A 21440-nucleotide genomic window follows, 5' to 3' on the forward strand; every position below is an offset into this window, starting at 1 on the left:
CATTGCCTGCAGGTGGCACTAGTGGTATAACAGCTGTTACTTTCTTTGCCTATAGATGGTGATAGAGGCACAATCACGTTTGCTTCTGTTATTATTTGACCTGCCTGAAGGTGGATTGATCATAGTTACTTCATTATATTCATTTATATTTGACATAACTGTATTGTCGTGCATTTACCTGCAGGCTCACACTTGCGAGCGCCCACCACAGGAATTATAGTTACAAATACATGAATAAAACCACCACGTACAGTGTCTGTTAACCATTATAATGTTATATATATATAAAATGGCTGTGGTGCGTATAAACTTGAGAGAAGCCTCTGAATTCATAGCTTTTATTTGAAGCAGATGTTAAACAGTATGTGTGAAATCTCCCAGTGTACTGTTGTGGTGCATGTAATCCCACTCAGTGAATTACAGAGAGCAGCAGACTGAAGGAAAGCACGTCACAGTCCGGGGTTTTAGATGACACACGACACGCTGGATGAGATTAACAGACTTTTTGTTTTACATCTGAAACGAATGATAATGTATGTGCTGTATAAGAGAGATTCTAAATGATGCCGTTAAACAGTGGAGACACAAGAGAGGAAAAGAGTCAGCGATGACGACCGCTGATAAAAAATGATCTTAATCCTCACACGTGAGGTGAGGGAGAAAACATCCTGCGATCAGAGCCAGCAGACGGAGACCTGGATAAGGACGGGCTTGTTTCTGCTTTGCATTAAACTGTTGAAAAAGTTTGAAATTCTCGAGAACGACACAGTGAACGAGGCGACTCTGCCTCTGGTAACAGATCTGACAAAACTACAGGAGATTACATAACTTCAGATATATTTTCAGTGCTCAGTCCTCGGGGCTGCTGTGTTTGTTTATCTGTTTACCTCCGAACTGTCAGAACTCGACCAGCAGATACATTTCTACACCTGATCTTTTCTGATTATTTCTGTAAATCTCTGGCTGCAGGGAACTTTTCACAGCTCTGATTTAAAGGTGGGGTGGGTGATTTTAATAAAATACACTTTTTTATTTGGGAAACCAGAACCCTGTTCCAGCCAATCAGCAACAAGGGGTGTCCTGCTCGTGCACTGGACAGGGGGGTGAAGGGGCACTGGGAGCAAGATGGTGTCTGAACGGTCATTAATAATATAAGCTGACGGAACACTAGTCCTCTCTTTAGGAGATAATGTCACAATTCTTCTGCTTCGACTATGGAGGGAGGAGGACTTTAAAAAGTGGCCTCAGATAATGTACATCACCATAACTGTTTCAACTCCTGTTAGCCAGTGGAAATGCTAACACACTATCTCTCAGGAATTTAAACCCACAATCATTTGCACAGTAGTGCTCCAAATGCTAAGTGCTGAAACACAACACTCACAGAAGATAAAGAAATAAGAAAAGGGCAAAGAGCCTTGTGAAGGTCAGTGAGCTGGTAGAGGGACCACTGGGAGTCGCCTCTGGAACACGCTGCGAGGTGAGGCAGCCACACACTGGTAACGTCCTCCGAGCAGCAGCCAGTCACGAACACCAGTGGTGACGTACCAGTATCCGACTGTCTGCTTCACACTGTTGAGGCTGATTGTGGTCGTCGAACATGTAGTTTGTGTAAATACAGAGGATGTTTTTTGTCGACAGATAACGTCTGTGGTGGCGAATTCGAACTTTTTGAGATCAGTTGCATTGGCAGTGCACGTGCATGAGAGAGAGAGAGAGAGAGAGAGAGAGAGAGAGAGAGAGAGAGAGAGAGAGAGAGTCAGTTATTAAACCAGTCGACCTGTGAAAACCAGAGTTCACTGTAGAAAGTGTGAATTAGTGTTGATCGATATAGTTTCTTTTTGAATAAATGCACTGATCATTCATTTTAGTGATTTATCCTGTTGCTCTAATCATCTGGAGTCTTGAAGCTTCGTGGTCAAACACACAGACGTGACAGGTTTGTGTCTCGTGTTGTTTGGAATAAACGTCATGTTACAGAAAATCTAACTACCTACTGTTTGATTGACAGGTGATCAGTGGGCGAGTCCTTTGCTGTCACTTGACGTGACGCAGTGTGACTTTGCTGCTGTAACGTGAGCAGGTCAGTAGTGTTCAGTAATGGCGGCGGCGAGGTCACGTCTGGCCTTTGCAGGTGTGGACGTCGACCTGCTGGTGGCAGTCTCGGCAGTGCACGGCACAGCACCAGTGGAACTTGCACTCGCACTTGGTGGTCTGGCTGACCCGGGACGTGTCGTAACCCCGGCCGCAGCACATCACCTCGCAGCCGTCCACTCCTCGGGACGTCCGGTTGCAGACCCGCCCTCCTGTCCCCATCGACCCTGCAGAGAGAGAGAGAGAGAGAGAGAGAGAGAGAGAGAGAGAGAGAGAGAGAGAGAGAGAGAGAGAGAGAGAGAGAGAGAGAGAGAGAGTTTTACTTTCTACTGCAGGACTTTCTGTGCTGAGCATCACAGCATCATTTTGTAGAAAGACATTTTTGTTGTTTTATTTTCAATGATTACAGCTAATCATAGCTAATACTTGGGGCAGCTGCGGCTCAGAGGGCAGAGCGGTCGTCCTCTAAGGTTGGCAATTCGATCCCAGTCTTCAGTTAAGACCTTACAATATGATAGAGAAACCCAACAGTTTCCACAATGAGCAAACACTTTGGAGTCTGAGAGAAGAATCTCCCTCGTTAACTGGAAGAAACCTGGAACAGAACCAGACTCAGCGTGGACGTCCATCTGCCTCGACCTCTGCAGCATGAATTAGTGCATGAACGTGGCGTGGAGCTGCTCAGCCTGCTGAGGCGTTAATGAAGCCCAGGCTGCTTCGATAGCAGCCTTCAGCTCGTCTGTATTGTCTGGTCACCTCCTCTTGATAACAACCCACAGATTCTCTATGGGCCTCAGCTCAGGTGAGTTGGTCAATCAAACACAGAAACGTCTATCTGGAGGTTTTAGAGCACTACATGCTTCGACAAGCTTCATGGAGATTCTGATTTCCTCTTTCCCAGTGCCATAAATGGTGCAATGCTTGTGACTAGTTGGGGCAGCCTACTGGAGCTGTGCTGTTTTAATCATGTGACGTGCCTCACTCTCCACAATCCCCTATAACACACACACCCTCACAGTTTGATGGTGTTTCCCCTTAAATCTGGGGAAGTGATGAAGTCAGAGCCTGGACTTTAAACTCTGACTCTGTTCTGCTGCTGTGATAAGCATCTCAAATGTGAGCTGACTGAACTACTACGAACTGCTTTGATATGAGATGAAACTGTAATTTCAAAGTCTTTGAATGACCTCAGATCATGTTGTTGGATTGACCTGCTGACCCCTAACCCATAACCCTGACCCTTTTCAATGTCTTAAACTGCTCTGCAGATTTGGTTTTCAATAAAAGAAAGAAAAATGTCTGATCCATAGGATGTCACAACTTCTGCTTCTTAAAGCTATCAGCTCCACGGATTGAATTTGAGTTGTTTTCAATAATATGTAAAAACACATCTCAGTAGTTTGCTTCCAACATGACACTGGATCGGTGGGACAGTGGTACAGTGGAGAAACAGTCTGACACTGACTTTAAAAAAAGGTGACAAGCATCCTGGGATATTACTCAGGATTTTAGACGTCCTGAAGAGATACTTCACCGAAAAGTGACCCTTTAACGTGCTTCTCCAAAGTGGAATCAGGAATGTGACTTGGCAGAATATGAGCCACAGTTTGTCCAATCAGAGTAGTTTCATAGGTTGTCGGGAGCCAATGGGAGCGCAGCAGAACACTGGCAGCGCAGTGAGGATGAGACAGGAGGAGGCTGGGTAAGATGATGAGCGTTAAGACGATGGAGAGATGAGAGATTGATGATAGGAGCCGTCAGCCTGCGCTCCCACTCTTCATCAGCTGTTCATTTTATAGGAGACAACAGTCGCGCTCACACTCACACACACACACACACACACACACACACACACACACACACACACACACACCACTATCTCCTCATGCTTGACCGACTGGCATCGCTGACACTGTATAAACTCACTGTGTCGTGTCTGCAGAGGTCATGGCTGTGGTTGTTTTTGTGTTTTATCAGGTCATATCAGAATAGAGCATCAATCAGTACAGCACACACCTCCACCACGGCCCAACAGTCCTTTACATCCACCAAGCTGCGCTAGATTTCAGTCCACTGAATCTTTTTGGGTTGTAAACTGCTGCTCAGACAAGACACTTTATAGATCATGGCAATAACTGTTAATTCAAACTGCACATGAACATGTATTGGGAGTCAGCGGATGTAAGTGCCCTGACTGTAAACTACCTGCTGACACACCAACAACACTCTTTTAAATCAACATCTGGTCAAGTTCGGATAACTGAGCCAGAACCATCACCTGAGGAAGGTTGTGAGATTTGGCTTTAAGCTCTGGGAAAAAAAGATAATGAGTGGACTCTGGTCACTGTTCTCCGTCCATAAGACAATAAAGCTTTGAATCTAGTGTGAAACATCTGGTTCACGGCTTCTGGCTTTATACTCTTCCATACATTATGCACACAAAATCAAAGCTGAGCAAACACACTTTGCCGGGTACCTTTTATTTTGAGTCGAGGCGACACAAAATATAAAATAAAAACTGTTTTATACTGTATTGATTTTATAAATGACATTTTTTGGCCTACTGATTTTTTTTCAGCTGCCCTCTGTCATAGCAGCAACATTCATAGAATGACCTCCTCTTTAGTTGTCTTCAAAGTAAAAGCACAATTGTTTTTTTGCTGCAATGCTCTATATTGAGCTGAATTGCTGAAGTTTTTATAAAGTTGTGAACTTGGGTCTGAAGATTATGTTGATTGCTCAACAGACCTCTGACAAAAGCCGACATGCAATGTATGAAAAAAATAACAGCCGTTAATATTCAAACTTATATATAAACCATACATGAGAACAGAAATAGAGCAAATTCAGTTTCATTTCATGAAAAACATATAAATAAAATAACTAAACGAAAACTATGAATAAACCAGGGAGGATGAATACAAGGATTTTGAACTTCCCTCTGAACCATTGACTGTTAATATAAAGAGTAGCTCCAGATTATTAACACAGACCAGGAGAACAGACCATTCCAAACAGGCAGGTTTAGAACGAGCCCTGTGATAGTCAAGAGAACTTGATCAATATCCAGTTCCAGCTCCTGATTTGTATTTATTTATATATTTGAGTTGTGAACGAAAACATACAAGCAGATAATTTCACTTTGGACGCAGGGAAATTTTGACTGATATGATTTGTGACAGATCAAATTCTTGATGAAAATACCTGAACAAAAACAATGTGCAAACTATGATCTTCAAGATGTATGAATTTGAATTCTGAATCCAGGTTCGTTCCTCTGAGCTGCTGTGGTGCAGATGCTGATCCCGTGGAGGACTGAACACGTTACTGTCTGACTGTGTTAAGTGGCGCTGAAGAAGAACATATGTGTTGAGTGTGTTCAGCTGACTTCTCCTGTATAAATAGAGGTTTAGAAAAAACGATGCGCTGACTTCAAGTACCATCTCGAACATTGTTCTGGAATTCGCTGGTGTTTACATTCTGCTTCGCTCTGTGTGTTCACCGTCTCCGCACCATTCCCTCGCCAGGTAATATGTCTGGGCATGACCTGAAGGCCTGGCCCTCTCTGGCAGCGCGCCCGCCCGTCATCCACGGTATGCTGCTAGGGGTGACATCACGGCCAGAGAGGCTTCCTCACAGGCCTCGCTCTCCACGTCTGCTTATTGAATTAAGATGAGGGGGCGCCGAGAGATGAGTTTAGCACCTGAGCCTCACCGGGGCCGAGGGAAATTGATTTCACACTTAAAAGAGGCACAGAGGGGCCGTCTCACATCTCTGTGGGCCCTGAGTTTAAGTGTGTGTGTGTGTGTGAGAGAGAGAGAGAGAGAGAGAGAGAGAGAGAGAGAGAGAGAGAGAATGGATTCAGTCTGCATGTTTCAGAATGATTGACGGTAAGTTTGCATGTCTTTGAGAGTTTTTTTTTCAGTGTGTGTGATGGGAGGAAGAACAGGAGTGAATAACTCAAAGTGTGTGTTTCAACGGTTCCTCTTCATGTCTGTGTGTGTGTGTGTGTGTGTGTGTGTGTGTGTGTGTGTGTGTGTGTGTGTGTGTGTGTGTGTGTGTGTGTGTGTGTGTGTCCATGTTAAAGAGAGAGAGTGATTCAGTGTATTTTATGTGTCACGATTGAGGGCGAGTTTACATGCCTGTCTCTGTGTGTGTCCCGGGGGAGCCAGTCCTCAGAGAGGGAGTAAGTGAGGTTCTCATGAGAGGCCCATGACGAACACACTGTCTGTGTGTGTTTGTGTGTTACTTCATCCTGCTTACATGTACACAGCCCATAAAGCCCTGGTGTCTGCTGGGAAGCCTCTTCCTGTTCTCTAAAGGAGGCCCTGAGACCTGCAGAGGTCCAGCAGGAGGTGAGAGAGGATTTCAGGAGGATTCAGAGACCTCAGCTCAGTGAGTTCACAATGTCAACTATTCATTCTCTCTATTATCTGGTCTATTAAAACAACAGACAGATGCCCATTACAGTTACTCACAGCCAAGGTGACATTTAGTCCAGAGATCATAAATATAAATATAGATAAATATTATAAGTCTTGGTGAAGACACCCACACGTTCCTCTTCTGTTCATACTAATGATTTATCCACTATTTCTTCACCTTGACTGTAAATCAAAATTCAACACGTTTCATGATTCATCAGTAAGTAGACCTGCCTGCATGTCTCCTCAAGACTAAAACCCACAATCCAACACAGACTGCTGCACATACTGCATATTGCAAAGAACTTGCACAATCACACAACAGCCTCCAGTATTTACATTTTTATCTTATTACTTCTACATTCTGGTTCTATTGGTATATTTATATATCTTACTGCTACACCCTTGCGCTGAAAATTCCTTAGGCTGCAGTGTCAAATTAGAATTTCCTCCATAGGCGATGATAAAATAAAGGTACATCTTAGCTTATCTTAAGATTTTGATGTGTCCTGGTGGTCTTGTGAGCAGTAGTCCAGTAGTCTAGTGCTTGTTGGTGCTTTCATTGTAACCTGTAAACTTTAGCTCCTCTCCTAGCGTTTCCTGTCTATCTAACACTACCCAAAACCAAAATAACCAAAACAAAAACACCTTTGAAAGCTTCAAAAAGCAGTTAGTTGAGCCACACATATTTTGTCACACTGCTCACAGAGATCAAGAATCACTACAAATTCACTCCTGTCATTTATATTTTTTAAATCTCCCATGAGACAGTCTGAGCCTCTAAATTAAAACTGGGCATCACTGAAGATGTCGGAGCAGGTTTGACAGACTACTTGAGGTCATGAAGAGTTCTGAGCGCCCTAAACGGCCGTGACGGTGCCCGATGATGTGCATCGCGGCACAGAAGACATGACACACTGATGGACAGTTCCCCGGGTCGATTCGCTACAACACCCAGGAGTCATTAAGTAAGACAGTTAAACTACGTGAAACCAGTTGTGATGGAAACACACCGAGGTGCAGATCAAAGTATTCAACAGTCACTAAATTTGACTTTAATGGGAAGAGCATTGTTCACACTTCCTGTGGACAGTGGAGGCTGCAGGATAATAGATGCTAACTAAGTAAAGCACTGGTGAAATAAATATTGAAATAGATAAATAAAACATGTCTTCAAAGTTAAAGTGTATTCAACAGACACAATGTCACATCGACACTGGATAGAAAATCTATTGATAGTAGAAATAATTTGTTTTCTGATCTGCAATGAGGACATATCTAACAGACCATTTATTAACATTAGTATAGAATTTACAGATTATAAATGTGGGGCCTAAAGGAAAGTGTTTAGAAATCACAGGCAGAGCTGTGGCTGATTAGCTATGATAATGAAATGGGACCGAGATATTTAAAATAGGACAAAGTTTACACATAAATGCAGAGTTTCTCATTAAAGCTGCACAGCTGCAGGTCCAGACAGTCTGTGGTTGGCCTGTGTGAAGGACGGAGAAGACTTCAGAGAGGCTTCTCACTGTGACACACTGTAAACTCACTCATTGTGTGTGTGTGTGTGTGTGTGTGTGTGTGTGTGTGTGTGTGTGTGTGTGTGTGTGTGTGTGTGTGTGTGTGTGTTGTGTGATCTAACCTGCCCCCGGAAAATGCTGCTTTTGCTGGCCGACCGTGCCCTCAGGCGTGTGTGTGTGTTTCTAACAGTGGTGATTTATGGTGATGTGTGGTGCTCTAAGGTTTCAGCCTACAGAAGTGTGTAATGGCTCTTAAACTGGCCGACACCCGATCGCCACGGATCATCTGCTGCCTGGCAGGCATCCACCTCCTCCTCCTCCTCCTCCGACACACACACACACCTCTTCATCTTTTCTTTCTCTCTCACAGATTTCATACACAAACATTTTCTTTCTCACACTCACTGTTCTGCTTCAGAATTCACACACATAAACAGATTTCACACACTTACACATATTTATAGCTGCCTCTCCATCCTGACGACAGCGTCTGGACACCAGTGGACGTAAAGTAACACCATGGTCTCACAGCCTGCTTTAGATTAGTCATTCTACCAGTCTGATGAGAACTGTGTGACGTCTCAGGATGGGTTTTTCAAACCGAGTCCAAATTATTAGATGTGTTCAGTCAGTGAAAGTTTAAAAAGTATGTTTTGACTCCTTGAAAAAACTTGCACTACAAAATAAAATGCAGCTCTGAAGCTCTGAGCAGGAGAATCTTCTTAAACCGATACCGAAGCTGCAGAATCAATTCAAGATAATAAAAGTGAACAATATATCAAATCAATTTATGATCGACACAAACACAACAGTTTAGTGACAACGCTTATGTTGTCAAAAGTAAAAGATTAAATTTCAGACTAGTTCAAAGACACAAGTTAAACCCACTGCCTCTACAATGACACAGTGAAAACTCTTCACTGTTACTAAGAGCTTCAGAGAAATCAGCTGAGATCAAGTCCAGTCCAGTCTCAGTCCATCTCACTGGACACGTGACAGGAAGACATTTATTGTTAACTGCTCAAAGACTCGAACGTCTCCCACCGACGTAGCTTTTGGAATTTGAGAAGAAGCTTAATTGTACGGAAACAGCCTTTTACAGGTGTGACATCCAGTCTCACTCATTTTGATTCCCTTGTAAAACAGATCCTGGATCGCGGATGCAGCCACACGGTGGATCATGGATTATGATTACAACAAGGTTGCTTAAATATACAAAATGCCTTCTCACATATACAACCATTACTGACAATACCTCTATCATTACAATGTCATTACTGCTCCCTTCATCTCTGTCAGACAATTCCATTTGTATAAATACTACATTGATCCACTCTACGTTCTACACTGTCATTTCTAATGAATGTTATTGTGTTATTTTGTTGATGTGCCCTGCTACACACAGCATCTAGTGCACTTCTGTCCATTTTACATGTATGTTTTTGGTAGTTTTCCTCCCTCTTGTAGAGGGTTAAGGACGGAGGATATCTTACCTTGTTAAAGCCCTATGAGGGAAATTGTGATTTGTGAATATGGGCTATACAAATAAAATTTGATTGATTGATTGAAAAGAATTGTGAATTTGTCATTTTACTGGCTTCACCTGCAGTTGGCAGCTCATTTAACTCTGACTGCCTCCCTTTGAACCTGTGTGGCACAAGAAAAAACCCTGGAAGACGATAAAACATATTGGAAGCAGTTCTGTCAGAGCACAGCTTTGAGATGCCAAGAACATTTAATCTTTGATCAAGTGTTTGAAAAACGTTCCTGAAAAATCTGTTCACACCCCTCCTCTCGTGCATAGGTGGCTCAGTTCAACTCTGAAGCGTTTGTTTCTGTGGTTGGGTTCATATGACCAGGTGAGAACAGTGTCATTTCAACTCGAGTGGAACCAAATAACCAAAGCAAGACGCCTGATGTTTCACGCCTCAGGCCTTGATACAGAGAACAAAAGCCTTGCAGATGTGTAAGTAAAGGCTGGGCTGAATGTCGTTTTAAAAAGTCTTCAAGTTAGAGAGGTTTGAATCTCTGGAACTTTTGTCTTCTGTGATTCTGTGGTTAAAAAAGGTAGAAAGACTGTTTACCTGACTCGTGGTCTCGTATGCAGTAGTCTGGTGAGTCCTCAAAGTACACCAGGTCGTTCTTGCTAGGTCGTTTGAAGTGCGTGTGTGCAGCAGTGAAGCCGGTGCCGTACTGGTTGACGGCGACCTGCACCGCGCCGTTGTACCGCTTCCGTAGGTGGTCGCCGGTGCGTCTGAAGTCAGCCATGGCGAGCCAGCAGGTCCGCACGCTGCACGACCCACTGACGCCGTGACATTTACACTCCAGATTCATGAAGCGCTTCACTGCCTGTAAAGGACAACAGGAAATCACTTTAGAAAAGAAACCTCTGTGTGGATTGTACAGTGTTAAAGCTGCACATTAACAGTAACTACTGCAGTGCCCCTTCTAAACCTGCCTGTTTCAAATGTTCTGTTCTCTTGTGTTGATGATCAGGAGCTACTTCAGAATTGTCATTGGTGAGTGCTCCTCTAACAGTTCTACAATATACAGTCACTTTTTTTTGTTTGTGTGCTGGATGTTGTGTGCAGAACTTTTTAAAGTTAGAAAACTTTGTGTTCATCCTACCTGGTTTATCTGCAGTGAAGATTTTATAGTCAATGTTTTTCATAAAATGAAACCCAATTTGCTTTATTACTGTTACTGTTATATGTGTGTAAGTATGAATGATTTACTGAACTGGTGTTCTATTTTTACTCATTGCACATCAGCTATTTCACAGGTCTGTTAAACAATCAACGCAACCTTCAAGATCACAACTTTTCAAAATAAAAGTTCTTTAAAATGAACGTTGTACTTTTACTTGGAAGACAAATTGCTAAAGAGGAAGTGATACTGTGAATGTTGCACCCATGATGGAGATCAGCACCCACTGCACCCGTGTCTGTGTCAGTCTGATATGGTGAAATAAAAATAATCAGATCATCAAAACAATCTGAGGGGACAGATGTTGCTGACCACTACTGTCTTTTACTACATGACGTAGAACAAGAGATATGTTCAACTCAGTCCACAGACTGAAGGCACACTGCCCCACCCCCACTGTCTGCTACTGGTCGTCTGTTTAGTCAATCTTTATCAATATTAAAAGTATCACGTAATTTGACACTGCACTTCCCCGGGTCCGTAAGTGTGAAGCAGATACGATGAATTGTTTACGAGATAAGCGTTCCACAGGCAGAGAGACAGACGCTTGTGGAAGTAGTAGGAAGATGTTTGAAATGCTGGACAGCAGTTATATCTCAATCTATCTTTAAATTTGAATAAGATTTCATAATTTTTATTGTTTCTCAAGTCACAACATGACTTGTAAAGTCAATAGTAATGGCACATAAGTATCTATTTTTCATCCTGACAATCTTTCATTTCACACAATACATACAAAACAAGAAGCGTGGTTTTGAATATTGTTTGGTCTTGAAGATTTAAAAAAATATCAAAAGGCTCCTCTTCTTTGGATTTAAGTTTCATGAAAAAATTCCAAACAGTTTGCTGCTCCAGACACCAAATGATTACAGATGGACGGACAGATGTGTGAACTGACCGACATATCAATCACTATTTCCCCTGTATTATAGACTGGGGAGATAAAAAACACCCACACATTAAAAACGTCCATCAACACGTGACGACTACATGTGAAGCTCAGATGAAGGTAAAAGCAGAATAACAGGTGAATGTTTCAGAAGTGTTGTCGGGTCTGGCACAGCAGATTCAGAGATTAAAAAGCTCTTTGTGAGCGTCCACAGATGTTGTACTTCCTTTATAACTCAAAGAACTTAACTCTTTATGTTCTTCACCACAGCTGACTCACTGCAAGGTGACATCTTTAAACTAACTTACAGCAGTTTTTTCAGAAGAAACAGCATCTCAATGATTTCATCACTTGGTTCCCTGAAGGAATATCTACAGCTGTAAGGTCAGCGCCTCCTCACCTTCCTGCCGGCTCGATTGTTGTGCAGGTTCATGAGGGCCCGGGCGTCCCTCTCCTTCCTCTCCTTGGCGTCCACGAAGGCCTGGCTGAAGCGCATGGCGTGCTCCACGTGGTCACTGCAGCCGCCCCAGTCGAAGGAGCCCTTGGCATCCCGCGAGGAGCCCTTCTTAGTGGGATCGCAGGAGCAGGAGTCCAGCTCACCCTGGCTGCAGGCCCGCGCCAACGTGTAAACCACACCAGCCGAGGAGATGGCGTACATGAAGGCCACCTCGCGGCTGCCTGTAGGGAGAGGGTGAGATGTTTTAAACAGTGACGCCTGCATCAGAAAAAAGGAGGGTAATGCAGAGAAGAATCTGATTGAAACAATTTGTAAATAATGGTAGAATTAAAAGCTGACAGTCTTTAACTGGTGGATATGACAGAATATTTGTATTCCTTTTGGGACAAACTCAGGGCCAGTCTCCAGCCAAAAGTTAGAAGTCTTTCAGAACCTTCAGGGTCAATACTGACCATTAAAATGACAAAACAATAAGATATTTCAGGATTGCTGAGGATTTTACCAAGTTAAAAGTATTTTAGATGATTTGCTTTAGGAAGTTTTAGCAGATTAAATCTCAGCAGTCAAGAGTCTTTACTTTTGTACCAGACTCCACGTTCCAGTCCACGTTTCAAGTGTGTAACTCTGTTGTTCACACCAGGAGCTGAGTATAAAGACCCTTTTCATTGATTGAACAAGATTCACTTCAAAAGCTTGAGGCTTTGTTAAACGACAAATCTAGAAAGAATGTGAACATCAAATGTGTGTAGATGGTTTCTGGGGTTCAGAGAAGTCACCTGAACAAATGGATGGATGTATCGTACGATATTCGGAGCAGTGAACACTGAGAACAGCTAAAGAGTCTGCAGCCATGCTAACAGCTCTGTGAGCCATATACTAGTGTTAGCATGCTAACATGCTCACGCTGACTATACTGATGTTAAGCAGGTATACTTTCAGTTGGTGATAAAAAAAATGTCCGATAGCAGCCTTTCATACACATATCAGTAACGCTGTTTGTTTGCCAATATGAAGACAATTTGTGTTCACATTTTACATGAAAATTGGAATTTCTATATAGTTATTTTCTTTGTATTTATAGTTATCTATTATAGGGTTTATGGTTAAACTGTAAAATGACAAGTCTTGATGACATTTCTTGTGTTAAGAAGTCTTAGGAATCATTGCCAATGTTTTTTTAACATTTATATCAGCTGACGCGGTATCGTGGAGAGACACTTGGACACTTGGAGACACCACAGGAGCAGTATGGAGGAATTTGTCTGTTGTTTTTTCACATTTGAAGAATCGGTCCCCATTTACTTCAATTGTATTGGATTTGCCTGAACACTGTTTACCCCTGAAGCTCCAGCAGTGTTTTGTGGACCCACTCCTCCATGGGCATAGTGCTGAGTAGATAATGAGTGAATTTCCATTTTCACCACAACTGAGCTTGATGGGAATGTCATTAGTTTGCACGTTATTAAAGTTGAGCATAAATTGAAAATGTGAGATGAAAAGTCACAGAGTCAACCAATGTTCACACGTCAACCTGAAGGGTTCATGAATGTGTGCCACTTTTTTGTAAATTCATTCTGAAGCCATTTTGTTCAGTGTGATCCAGAGATTAGTATAAAATTAAATTAAATAAATCAACACAGTAACTTCTTCACTCCTCTACAGCATTAATCTGTATTGATCTGAAATGGGAGATCAAACCTACACGTTTTATCTTCTTGCATTGATCTGGTTGGCTGACAGCACAATCAAACCATGAAACACAGACTGATCTTTCAGATGTTTGGCCCCCGCTGCTGCTACCTGTATGGCCCATGTTTGTTGTTGTCTGCTCCAGGCTTGTATTTCATGCAAGGCCTGGAATTAAAGCGCTTCATCTACCTCCAAGGTGGATAAACATCTAACGTTTACCAGCAAGGCCCTGATATCTGCCCTTATCTGCCTCTCCATGTAACTGATGAGAGATCAAAGGGTGTGTGTGTGTGTGTGTGTGTGTGTGTGTGTGTGTGTGTGTGTGTGTGTGTGTGTGTGTGTGTGTGTGTGTGTCACATGTGAAAGTTCTCACAGTGACAGCAGTGAAAGTGAATTATTTACATGTTTAGAGCTGCTTTTTTTTTTTATTTGAATATATCCTTTTTTTTATTTAAAAAATGTCAAATATAAATTGCAAAAAGTGTAATCTGAATTTAAATCAACAAGTCTCTCTACACAAATGACATTTCTTTTTCAGTTTTTTTGTCTAACTGTTAGTCTTGTGTGAGATTACGTACAGACTCTACTTCCAGTTTCTGGAGCTCAGCGGGAATTCACAGTGACCTGAGAGGAAATTCTGCAGACACTATTCAGGACCAGAAAAGCAACTGCAAGTGTGTTTATGTTTATCTGAGGGAGAAACAAATATTTTAATTTACATTTGATAATGTGCATTTAAAATATTTTCTATCCAGTATTTCTGATTCTAATCAAGACTCTAGAATTGAACTTCAGCCAAACACAAGGTAAAGGATTGTACAAGAGGTAAAGATCCAAAAACTATACAATCTCTCATGTTATCTCTCTCTCTCTTATGTTTCTTTCAGTTACAATAAATGTGATTTTAAGGGTTAACAATAAAATTCATAATTTAAAAACTACATTTGAGAACTTTGCCTCAGATGTTTTTGTTAAATGAAAATAAAAAGGTTTTGTAGCAAAATCTGTTTCTCAAAGGAAAAAATCTAAACCTTTTGATTGCTGTATTTAAATCGTGGTAACGTATTAGCACCAGTTTTAGAAGAAAAAGACAGAAATGACTTCTAGTCCAGGCAAACATTCAGATATCTGTGTGTGTGTGCGTGTGTGTGCGTGTGTGTGTGTGTGTGTGTGTGTGTGTGTGTCAGTCCAGCAGCTAAGTTGAGCGTGCCTAACGAGGTTAATGAGGGGAATGCTGAGAGGAAAAACTCCTGTGTAATTGTTTGAAATTAGCCTCCTGACATTGACAATAAGGAGCTTCTGAGGGTGCCTTGACGTGCCGTGATAATGTTGTGTGACACGGCCGGGGCCCGGCTGGGAGGTCCGAATACCACACGGCTGATTAGAGGCCCCAACATGAAACAGACTAAGTCAAAGGATCCGCCTCGCAGGTTAAATCTCAGGGCATGGGAGAGGAACATCAGGCCGTCAGGTCCAATAAAAAAAGATTATGACTTGTTATAACAAGTCCTCGCAGGGGATACGCACCGATTCTAGCTCCGGAGATGCACAGTGACACATCTGGTTTGACAGAGTGCTTCTGTCCAGACTTCTCATCTGTCACAGGCAGTGACAGGCTGATTATCACTGCTCAATTCTTTTAAATCATTTCAATCCCTGATGCTGCTAATCGCACTTCACTCCTCAGGAGGAGTCATTTGTCACACTCTATAGAACATTTATATTTAAGTACATCCCCCCCCCCAAAAAAATCTGTGACTTCTAAAAAGAGAGAGAACCAGAGAGCAGAAACAGAGCGAACAAGCCGATGAGGAGCTTCAAAGTGGAGGGATTAGCTCACTTAGAAAAAGTCAACATTTCTGCCATTTCTCTTTTGAATGAGCTGAGTTTAGAGTAATTAGTTGAGCAACTGAGACAGTAGCTCAAGTATAAACATCACTATGATAAAACTGAATCCAACTGATCAAAATACAGTTGTTGACAGTACAGATGCTAAAATATTAACTTGAACAAACTTGGAAATAATTATTTTAATTATCAAACAATCTATGGATTATTTTTTTCAAGAAAATGTATCTAGAAAATGTCAGAAAATAATGAAGAATATTCACATTATGAGGGCGATGTCTTCAGGTTTCTTGTTTTGTCAAAAGCAATAGAAACTCAATTAAAATGGTGTAAAAAAGCAGATTTATATTTGTCAACTTATATTTGAGAAGCTAAATTGGTAAATGTTATATTTATACTGCATTTTGCTTGACAAATAACTTAAACGATTAAGCAATTATCAGACCTTTTTCCTCCATTGGCATCTTATCTGTTCCCTGTGCTAGACTGTACTAACCACATAGGAACATATTAGCGCCCAACACGAGAACAGACTGACAGCGAAACCAGTGGACTTGATAAATGTACAATTGTAAAGTGAGACAAGGTGTGGAATGTGATCCAACCTGAGACAGAGAAAAAAAACATGTATATGTATATCTGAGAGGGAACCATCTTTTCCCCCAGGTAACATCTGTGTTGTAGTAAATATAACACTTAATTGTTTGGTTTTATCAGCTTTAACTTCAGGCATGTGGTCAAACATGTTTGTCAGTGCAAACAGATCGGTGTGCCGTTACACTCAGGCTCACGCAGGCGTTCATTTCCAGAAGGTGCCAGCAGCACACAATGACCTGGAAACACGAGCCAGCAGATACAGTAGCAAGCAATCTAGTCAGTAACTTTCTACCCTCAGCCGTGCTGCGTTTAAGGCACCTGACGGCCCCTGAAGTCATTGTATCATGAATAAGATGCTTTGTACACACACTTTCTGCATCTGATATCACTTACAGCACTGCAGGGCTGAAACATGGACCAACACAATGCAGCTATAATTATCACAGCATTACCTAGTCACTGATATCCTGATGACGTTTACTGAAGTTTCCAAAATCACATGATAGAAAGTTACGTTTCAGGACACAGGCAAATAATTAGTGTTGTCCCACAAGGAGAAAGGAGACTTTTTAAATAAAGGTTCAGATTTGATCAAATGTAACTTCTTATTCGTTTAGAGAGGACAACTGTGAACCATGAGAGCTCAATATGAGGACTGTCCAACTCGGTAAAAAGACAAATCGACCATACAGCCTCTGTCTACAGAGAAAGAGGGAACCGGGATTTAAGATGGACATGATCTAATGGGTCCAAGTAACTGACTGAACGAGAAGTAAAATTAGCACTGAATGAATTCCTCACTCCTCTAACCTGTAAAACTGTGTCTGTCCTTCAGAGGGATCAGAGGTCAACTACAGAAGAGCAGGAGCTGAGAGACACTCGCTGACTTCTTCAAGTAGGATGCTTATAGACTGGAGATAAATGCAGTTTGATCTCACATCACCCAGACAGCACCATTATCTTAACATCTCCAATAGTCCAGAATTGAACTTTCCAGTGAGTGGGGGACTCACTGCGCAGCAGCAGGCGTCCGAACAGGTTGTGGTCCCTCGCTGTGGTGTTGCAGTTCCAGCGATGGCTGCGAAACTGATGCTGGCACTCTGAGATCCAGTCCTTCATCCCAGCCCCGATGACCTGCATCACTCTGGGGTGTTGGCGGCACAGCTGGCGCTGCTTGTTCACCAGCCCAGGGATGTTGTCACACATGACCTGGGAGCCCAGGGTGCCCATGTACCTGCAGAGCGGAGGAGACAGACGGAGAAGAAACACTTTAGAAAGCTGTGTGCAAAATATGTCAATGTTCATTTGCCAGGACAGCAGAGGGATGGACTGGTACATGATTTGATCACTTTACCGTCTTAATTATTCTATGGAACAAAGTGCAAATAACTTTAAGGTAAACAGTTAAATTCTACAAACACAGAAATAGGATCAAATGAAGCAAGAGGGCAGAAATATGTTTTGTTGAGAAAGGTGTTGAAACCTCCACACTCCCATGTCCCTGCAGAACATGACTGGTTGGGAAAGAGAACACTTGCAAGCTGCAGGGATTTTATAAACGATTAGAGACCAGTGGAGAAAGGATCTGTTCAAACAGCATCTCAGTGTCACAGCCAGTGGGAGCTTTGGGTTTTGTAAACAGCTCTGGTGTAAATATTCATTAAAGACTCAGGGGTTTAAAGGCAGCAAACACAGAGAAATGTAATTCTACTGAAAATGTTTCTGTCCAAGTGTTCAAGCTGAAGGCTGCGGAGGTGGTTTAGTCACAGAAGATCTCATTATCGTTATGGAACTGTTTTTATTTTAATACAACTTTAAAAAAAATTAAAATAAAGAATTAAACAGAGCATGAGAATCAATTACTCAAAATGATTTTACACAAATCACATTTAAATATTTCTGCCGACAGATGAATTACAACGTGTGCGCACTGGAGCGCTTTTTGTGCGTCGCGTAAAACGTGTCACTAAAAGAGCTTCAGTAAACTATTGCATTTAAATAGAGATGTAAATAAAACGCAGTGAGCTTCTTACCACCAGGACGCATCGACCTCGGCCGTCAGCCAGCAGATTGCCACAGAGAGATAAAAACATATTCCACTTGGCAACAAGTTCATATTAACCAGTCGTTGGTCCTTTATGGATCTGGACGGAGCATTTCCACGGATGAAAGAAAAATAAGAAACATTTGAGTAGTTAAAACTTGGTCAATCTACAAAAATAAACAAGCTTGGATTAAGAAGACATCACACTGGTGGACGGAGGTCTGCGCGTAAAAGCCATGGCACGGTGGAAACGCGCGTATGAGCGCGGAAAGTGAAGAGCGACTGTGTAATAGTCCGGCAGAGATCCTGAGTGGAGATAGGCAGATGATGTCCTATCAGGTTTAAATTGCTTTACACAAGGGGTGGGCAGAGTCCCGTCTCAGGAATGAGGTGAAGAAATGAGATGTCTGAGAGTATCTGTTCAGGCTGGTTTGACACCAGACAGGCTTTGGCCCGCGTCCAGAGCGCAGCGGCGCAGCAGCTCTGGTCCAGACTCATGATGGGGCTCCTCACCCACACTGCACCGGGCGGTCAGGCACGGAACCGGCCGTGGGAGGATTCAGTCCCGCTGCCTCAGCCAATGGTGATCGCCAGAGAGAGAACCCGCTTCGATTTAAATGCAGGGAGCCAACACGGAGAGGAAGAGTTGGTTAGGAAAGGTACATTTTGTGCTGACTAAAACTTTTTGGGAGTTTTGTGGTCGCTGAACACAGAAGTATGTATTTTATTGATTGGCTGGATCCAACTATCCACTCACATGACAGAGTCTTCTGGGTGCCAGATAAAGTCAAGGGGTATATTCCTTTCATTTTTTCCATTTGTATATATTCTGTAACTTTTCCATTAATTTAAGTCTTTGGAAAACTTAAATCTACTTCAGAGGTGAGTATGTTGCCATACCCATATAACACACTGGTGCCAAATATTTCCGATCCCCAGAGGATGACGCATTGTTATTTTACAGCCTTATACAAACCATCACTCAGTCTAACTAATAACTCAGGAATGATGGTTTAAAAAAAAAAAAAAAAGGGGGAAGAGAAAAATTAGGCCCAGATTCTCCCAAAGCGGCACCTAAAGGTGATGTGTCCATTTCAATTGGATTATCTATCGCAGCCTTTTTGAAGTCTCCCGTGGAAATCTGTACCACTGTCACACAGTGTTTCCTCCATCTTTGATCTGGCCCGGGTGGATCTGGAGGGCCGGAGACCCTGACCAGATGAGATTAATGGGCAAATTGGATTTTTTCCCATGATCCCCGTGGACGAAAAGGATAAAACAACAAGGAGATTTAGAGCGCCCTCAGCTCCCCTCGGCCCATTGAACACGACTTTGTTTTCGCTGCAGCGGTGGTTGTGATAAGTCTGTGATATGAATCCAGTTTAATTGGAGTAATTTGTTCACTGCTTACAGAAATCGCATTAGGATCGCTCACTGTATTCCACGGTGTGTTTTATGGAGAGAAAGTAAGCCTTCCTAACATCAGCGGTCAGGTCTCAGCCTTGAGATAGAGACTTCAATTTACCTGGAATTCAGTCTGTGAAACATGAAGAATGAAGTTTGAAGTAAAGTAAGTCTTCTGAGCCAAAGTCACTTTAACAACGGAGCTAATACATCCCAATCAAGAGCTTGGTATTACCTAACTTTAAATTTAACAAGGTCACAAGAGTTTACATTTATAAGTTATCAGGAACTTCTAAGAATGCAACTCGGGCTGGACGATATGGCCATGAATTACATCAAGATAAAACTTGATCACTCCACATCTATAATTATCACTGTGAATGTCACACTATTACTTTTTTTTTAGGTTGACAGATTTTTGCTCCTGGGTGAAGGTTGATGCCTCTAAACTCATCTTTAGGAGCAGAGAATGACAAACAGTTGATAAAAAGAACCTGTTATGAATCTGAGGTAGATGGATTACATGTATATACCTCCTCACTGTGTTTGCACATAAGCATTATAACCATATATTGAACTTTTGTTATTTTGCTATTGAAGAAAATATATTCAGTAGTGAAAAGCCCAAAACAATTCATTGCTCTACAAACTTGAAAAAAGCATTTCACCAAGTGACAGACACCGTTTTATGTTTGAACAGTAAACACCTAAACTGAAATGTAATTATTGCTGAATCTCTATGTGAAGATTCTTCCAGCACATAGCTCCCTAGAAAATGACAAAAAAGGAATAAGTTTGTACAAATAATAAAATGGAAAACAACATGTTAGTGGGCTTTTGCTGTTGATAGTTTTCCGTTTTTTAAATCTTTGGAGAGAACCAGACTTTCTGTTTCCACCTGCTGCAAACTGAAGTTGAACTCATATCAAGTTTCTCAACTTACTTAAAGCATATTTTACAAAATATTCATGTACTCAAGGCCTGATAATGATTAGCAAAAAAAAACAAAAAAAAAACAACACTTCATTATATAGACTAAAATCAGAACTTGCACTTCAAGAGGAATTCATTCACAGAAACAGAGAATACAATATCCTGGTTTCAATCTTAGTCAGGGTTAGACCATACCAGAAAATGCTCCTCAAAAGAAACTTTAATTTCCACTTAAACGCTTAAAATACAAAATAATCTAAAAATAATTGAGACATTAACTCAGTGACAAACTGCAAAACGGGAAACTGCAGCAAAAGTAAAAATGAGCCGTCCTGTTAAACACTGTCCTAAAACATAACTCTTTTACAATTATAATAAAACAATTAAAGCACATGAATCAAACACAAAATGATGAACATTCCTGTACATCTAAAGGTAAACGTATCCACGTGCAGCTTTGTAGAGGAGCACGAGGAAGGTGGCTCCAAGTGCGCTCAGGGTAACTCTGGTGAGGTACTGCATCTTCCAGTTGCCGTGGGAACCAGGTTGAGGAAGCTGACAGCAATCTCCGGCTTCGTTCATCTGAGGGAAGAGGTCAGAGAAAGAATCACGTGGGAAACACACAAACACGGCTGAATGGACCTTACAACACACACCAACCCCTGTGGTTAGGGCAAAGTGACCTCATGCAGGAAGCAGCAGGGTTACAGGTCATTTTAATCCAGTCCCGTACTTTACTGATCAGACAGTTTCAGGCCAATTAAAGCCTGACTGGATGGGAAATATGAGCTCAGTTACTGTTGGGTGGGAAATCCAACAGAGACCAGCTCAT

General features: G+C 42.0%; 2 protein-coding genes across 2 annotated transcripts in view; both read right to left on the reverse strand.

Annotated features, from left to right (window-relative positions):
- Positions 1 to 322: 322 nt before the first annotated feature.
- wnt2 (wingless-type MMTV integration site family member 2) lies at positions 323 to 18753 on the reverse strand. Its single transcript, XM_035156796.2, has 5 exons — positions 18261 to 18753; positions 17241 to 17461; positions 12037 to 12314; positions 10126 to 10390; positions 323 to 2321 (listed from the first exon to the last, which is right to left on the reverse strand). Exons 1-5 carry the CDS (start codon positions 18341 to 18343, stop codon positions 2116 to 2118), a joined length of 1053 nt encoding a protein of 350 aa, XP_035012687.1. The 5' UTR covers positions 18344 to 18753; the 3' UTR covers positions 323 to 2115.
- Positions 18754 to 20347: 1594 nt separating this feature from the next.
- Positions 20348 to 21440, reverse strand: part of asz1 (ankyrin repeat, SAM and basic leucine zipper domain containing 1) — a 31599-nt gene continuing 30506 nt past the window's right edge. Inside the window, exon 13 of the mRNA XM_035155919.2 lies at positions 20348 to 21190. Coding sequence (XP_035011810.1) covers positions 21038 to 21190 — 153 coding nt within the window. The 3' untranslated portion in view covers positions 20348 to 21037. The remainder of the gene's footprint in view (positions 21191 to 21440) is intronic.

This window comes from Hippoglossus stenolepis, chromosome 5 (genome assembly GCF_022539355.2).
Source record: "Hippoglossus stenolepis isolate QCI-W04-F060 chromosome 5, HSTE1.2, whole genome shotgun sequence".
NCBI classification, from domain to species: domain Eukaryota; kingdom Metazoa; phylum Chordata; class Actinopteri; order Pleuronectiformes; family Pleuronectidae; genus Hippoglossus; species Hippoglossus stenolepis.

Bases quoted from the DNA above. Each gene is read 5' to 3' on its own strand.
- wnt2 (XM_035156796.2), bottom strand. From the start codon at position 18,343: ATGAACTTGTTGCCAAGTGGAATATGTTTTTATCTCTCTGTGGCAATC. The intron at 17,462-18,260 runs GTAAGAAGCTCA...TCCGCTCTGCAG, and splicing joins GAGGTCGATGCGTCCTGGTG to GTACATGGGCACCCTGGGCT. The intron at 10,391-12,036 runs GTGAGGAGGCGC...TGTCCTTTACAG, and splicing joins ACAATCGAGCCGGCAGGAAG to GCAGTGAAGCGCTTCATGAA.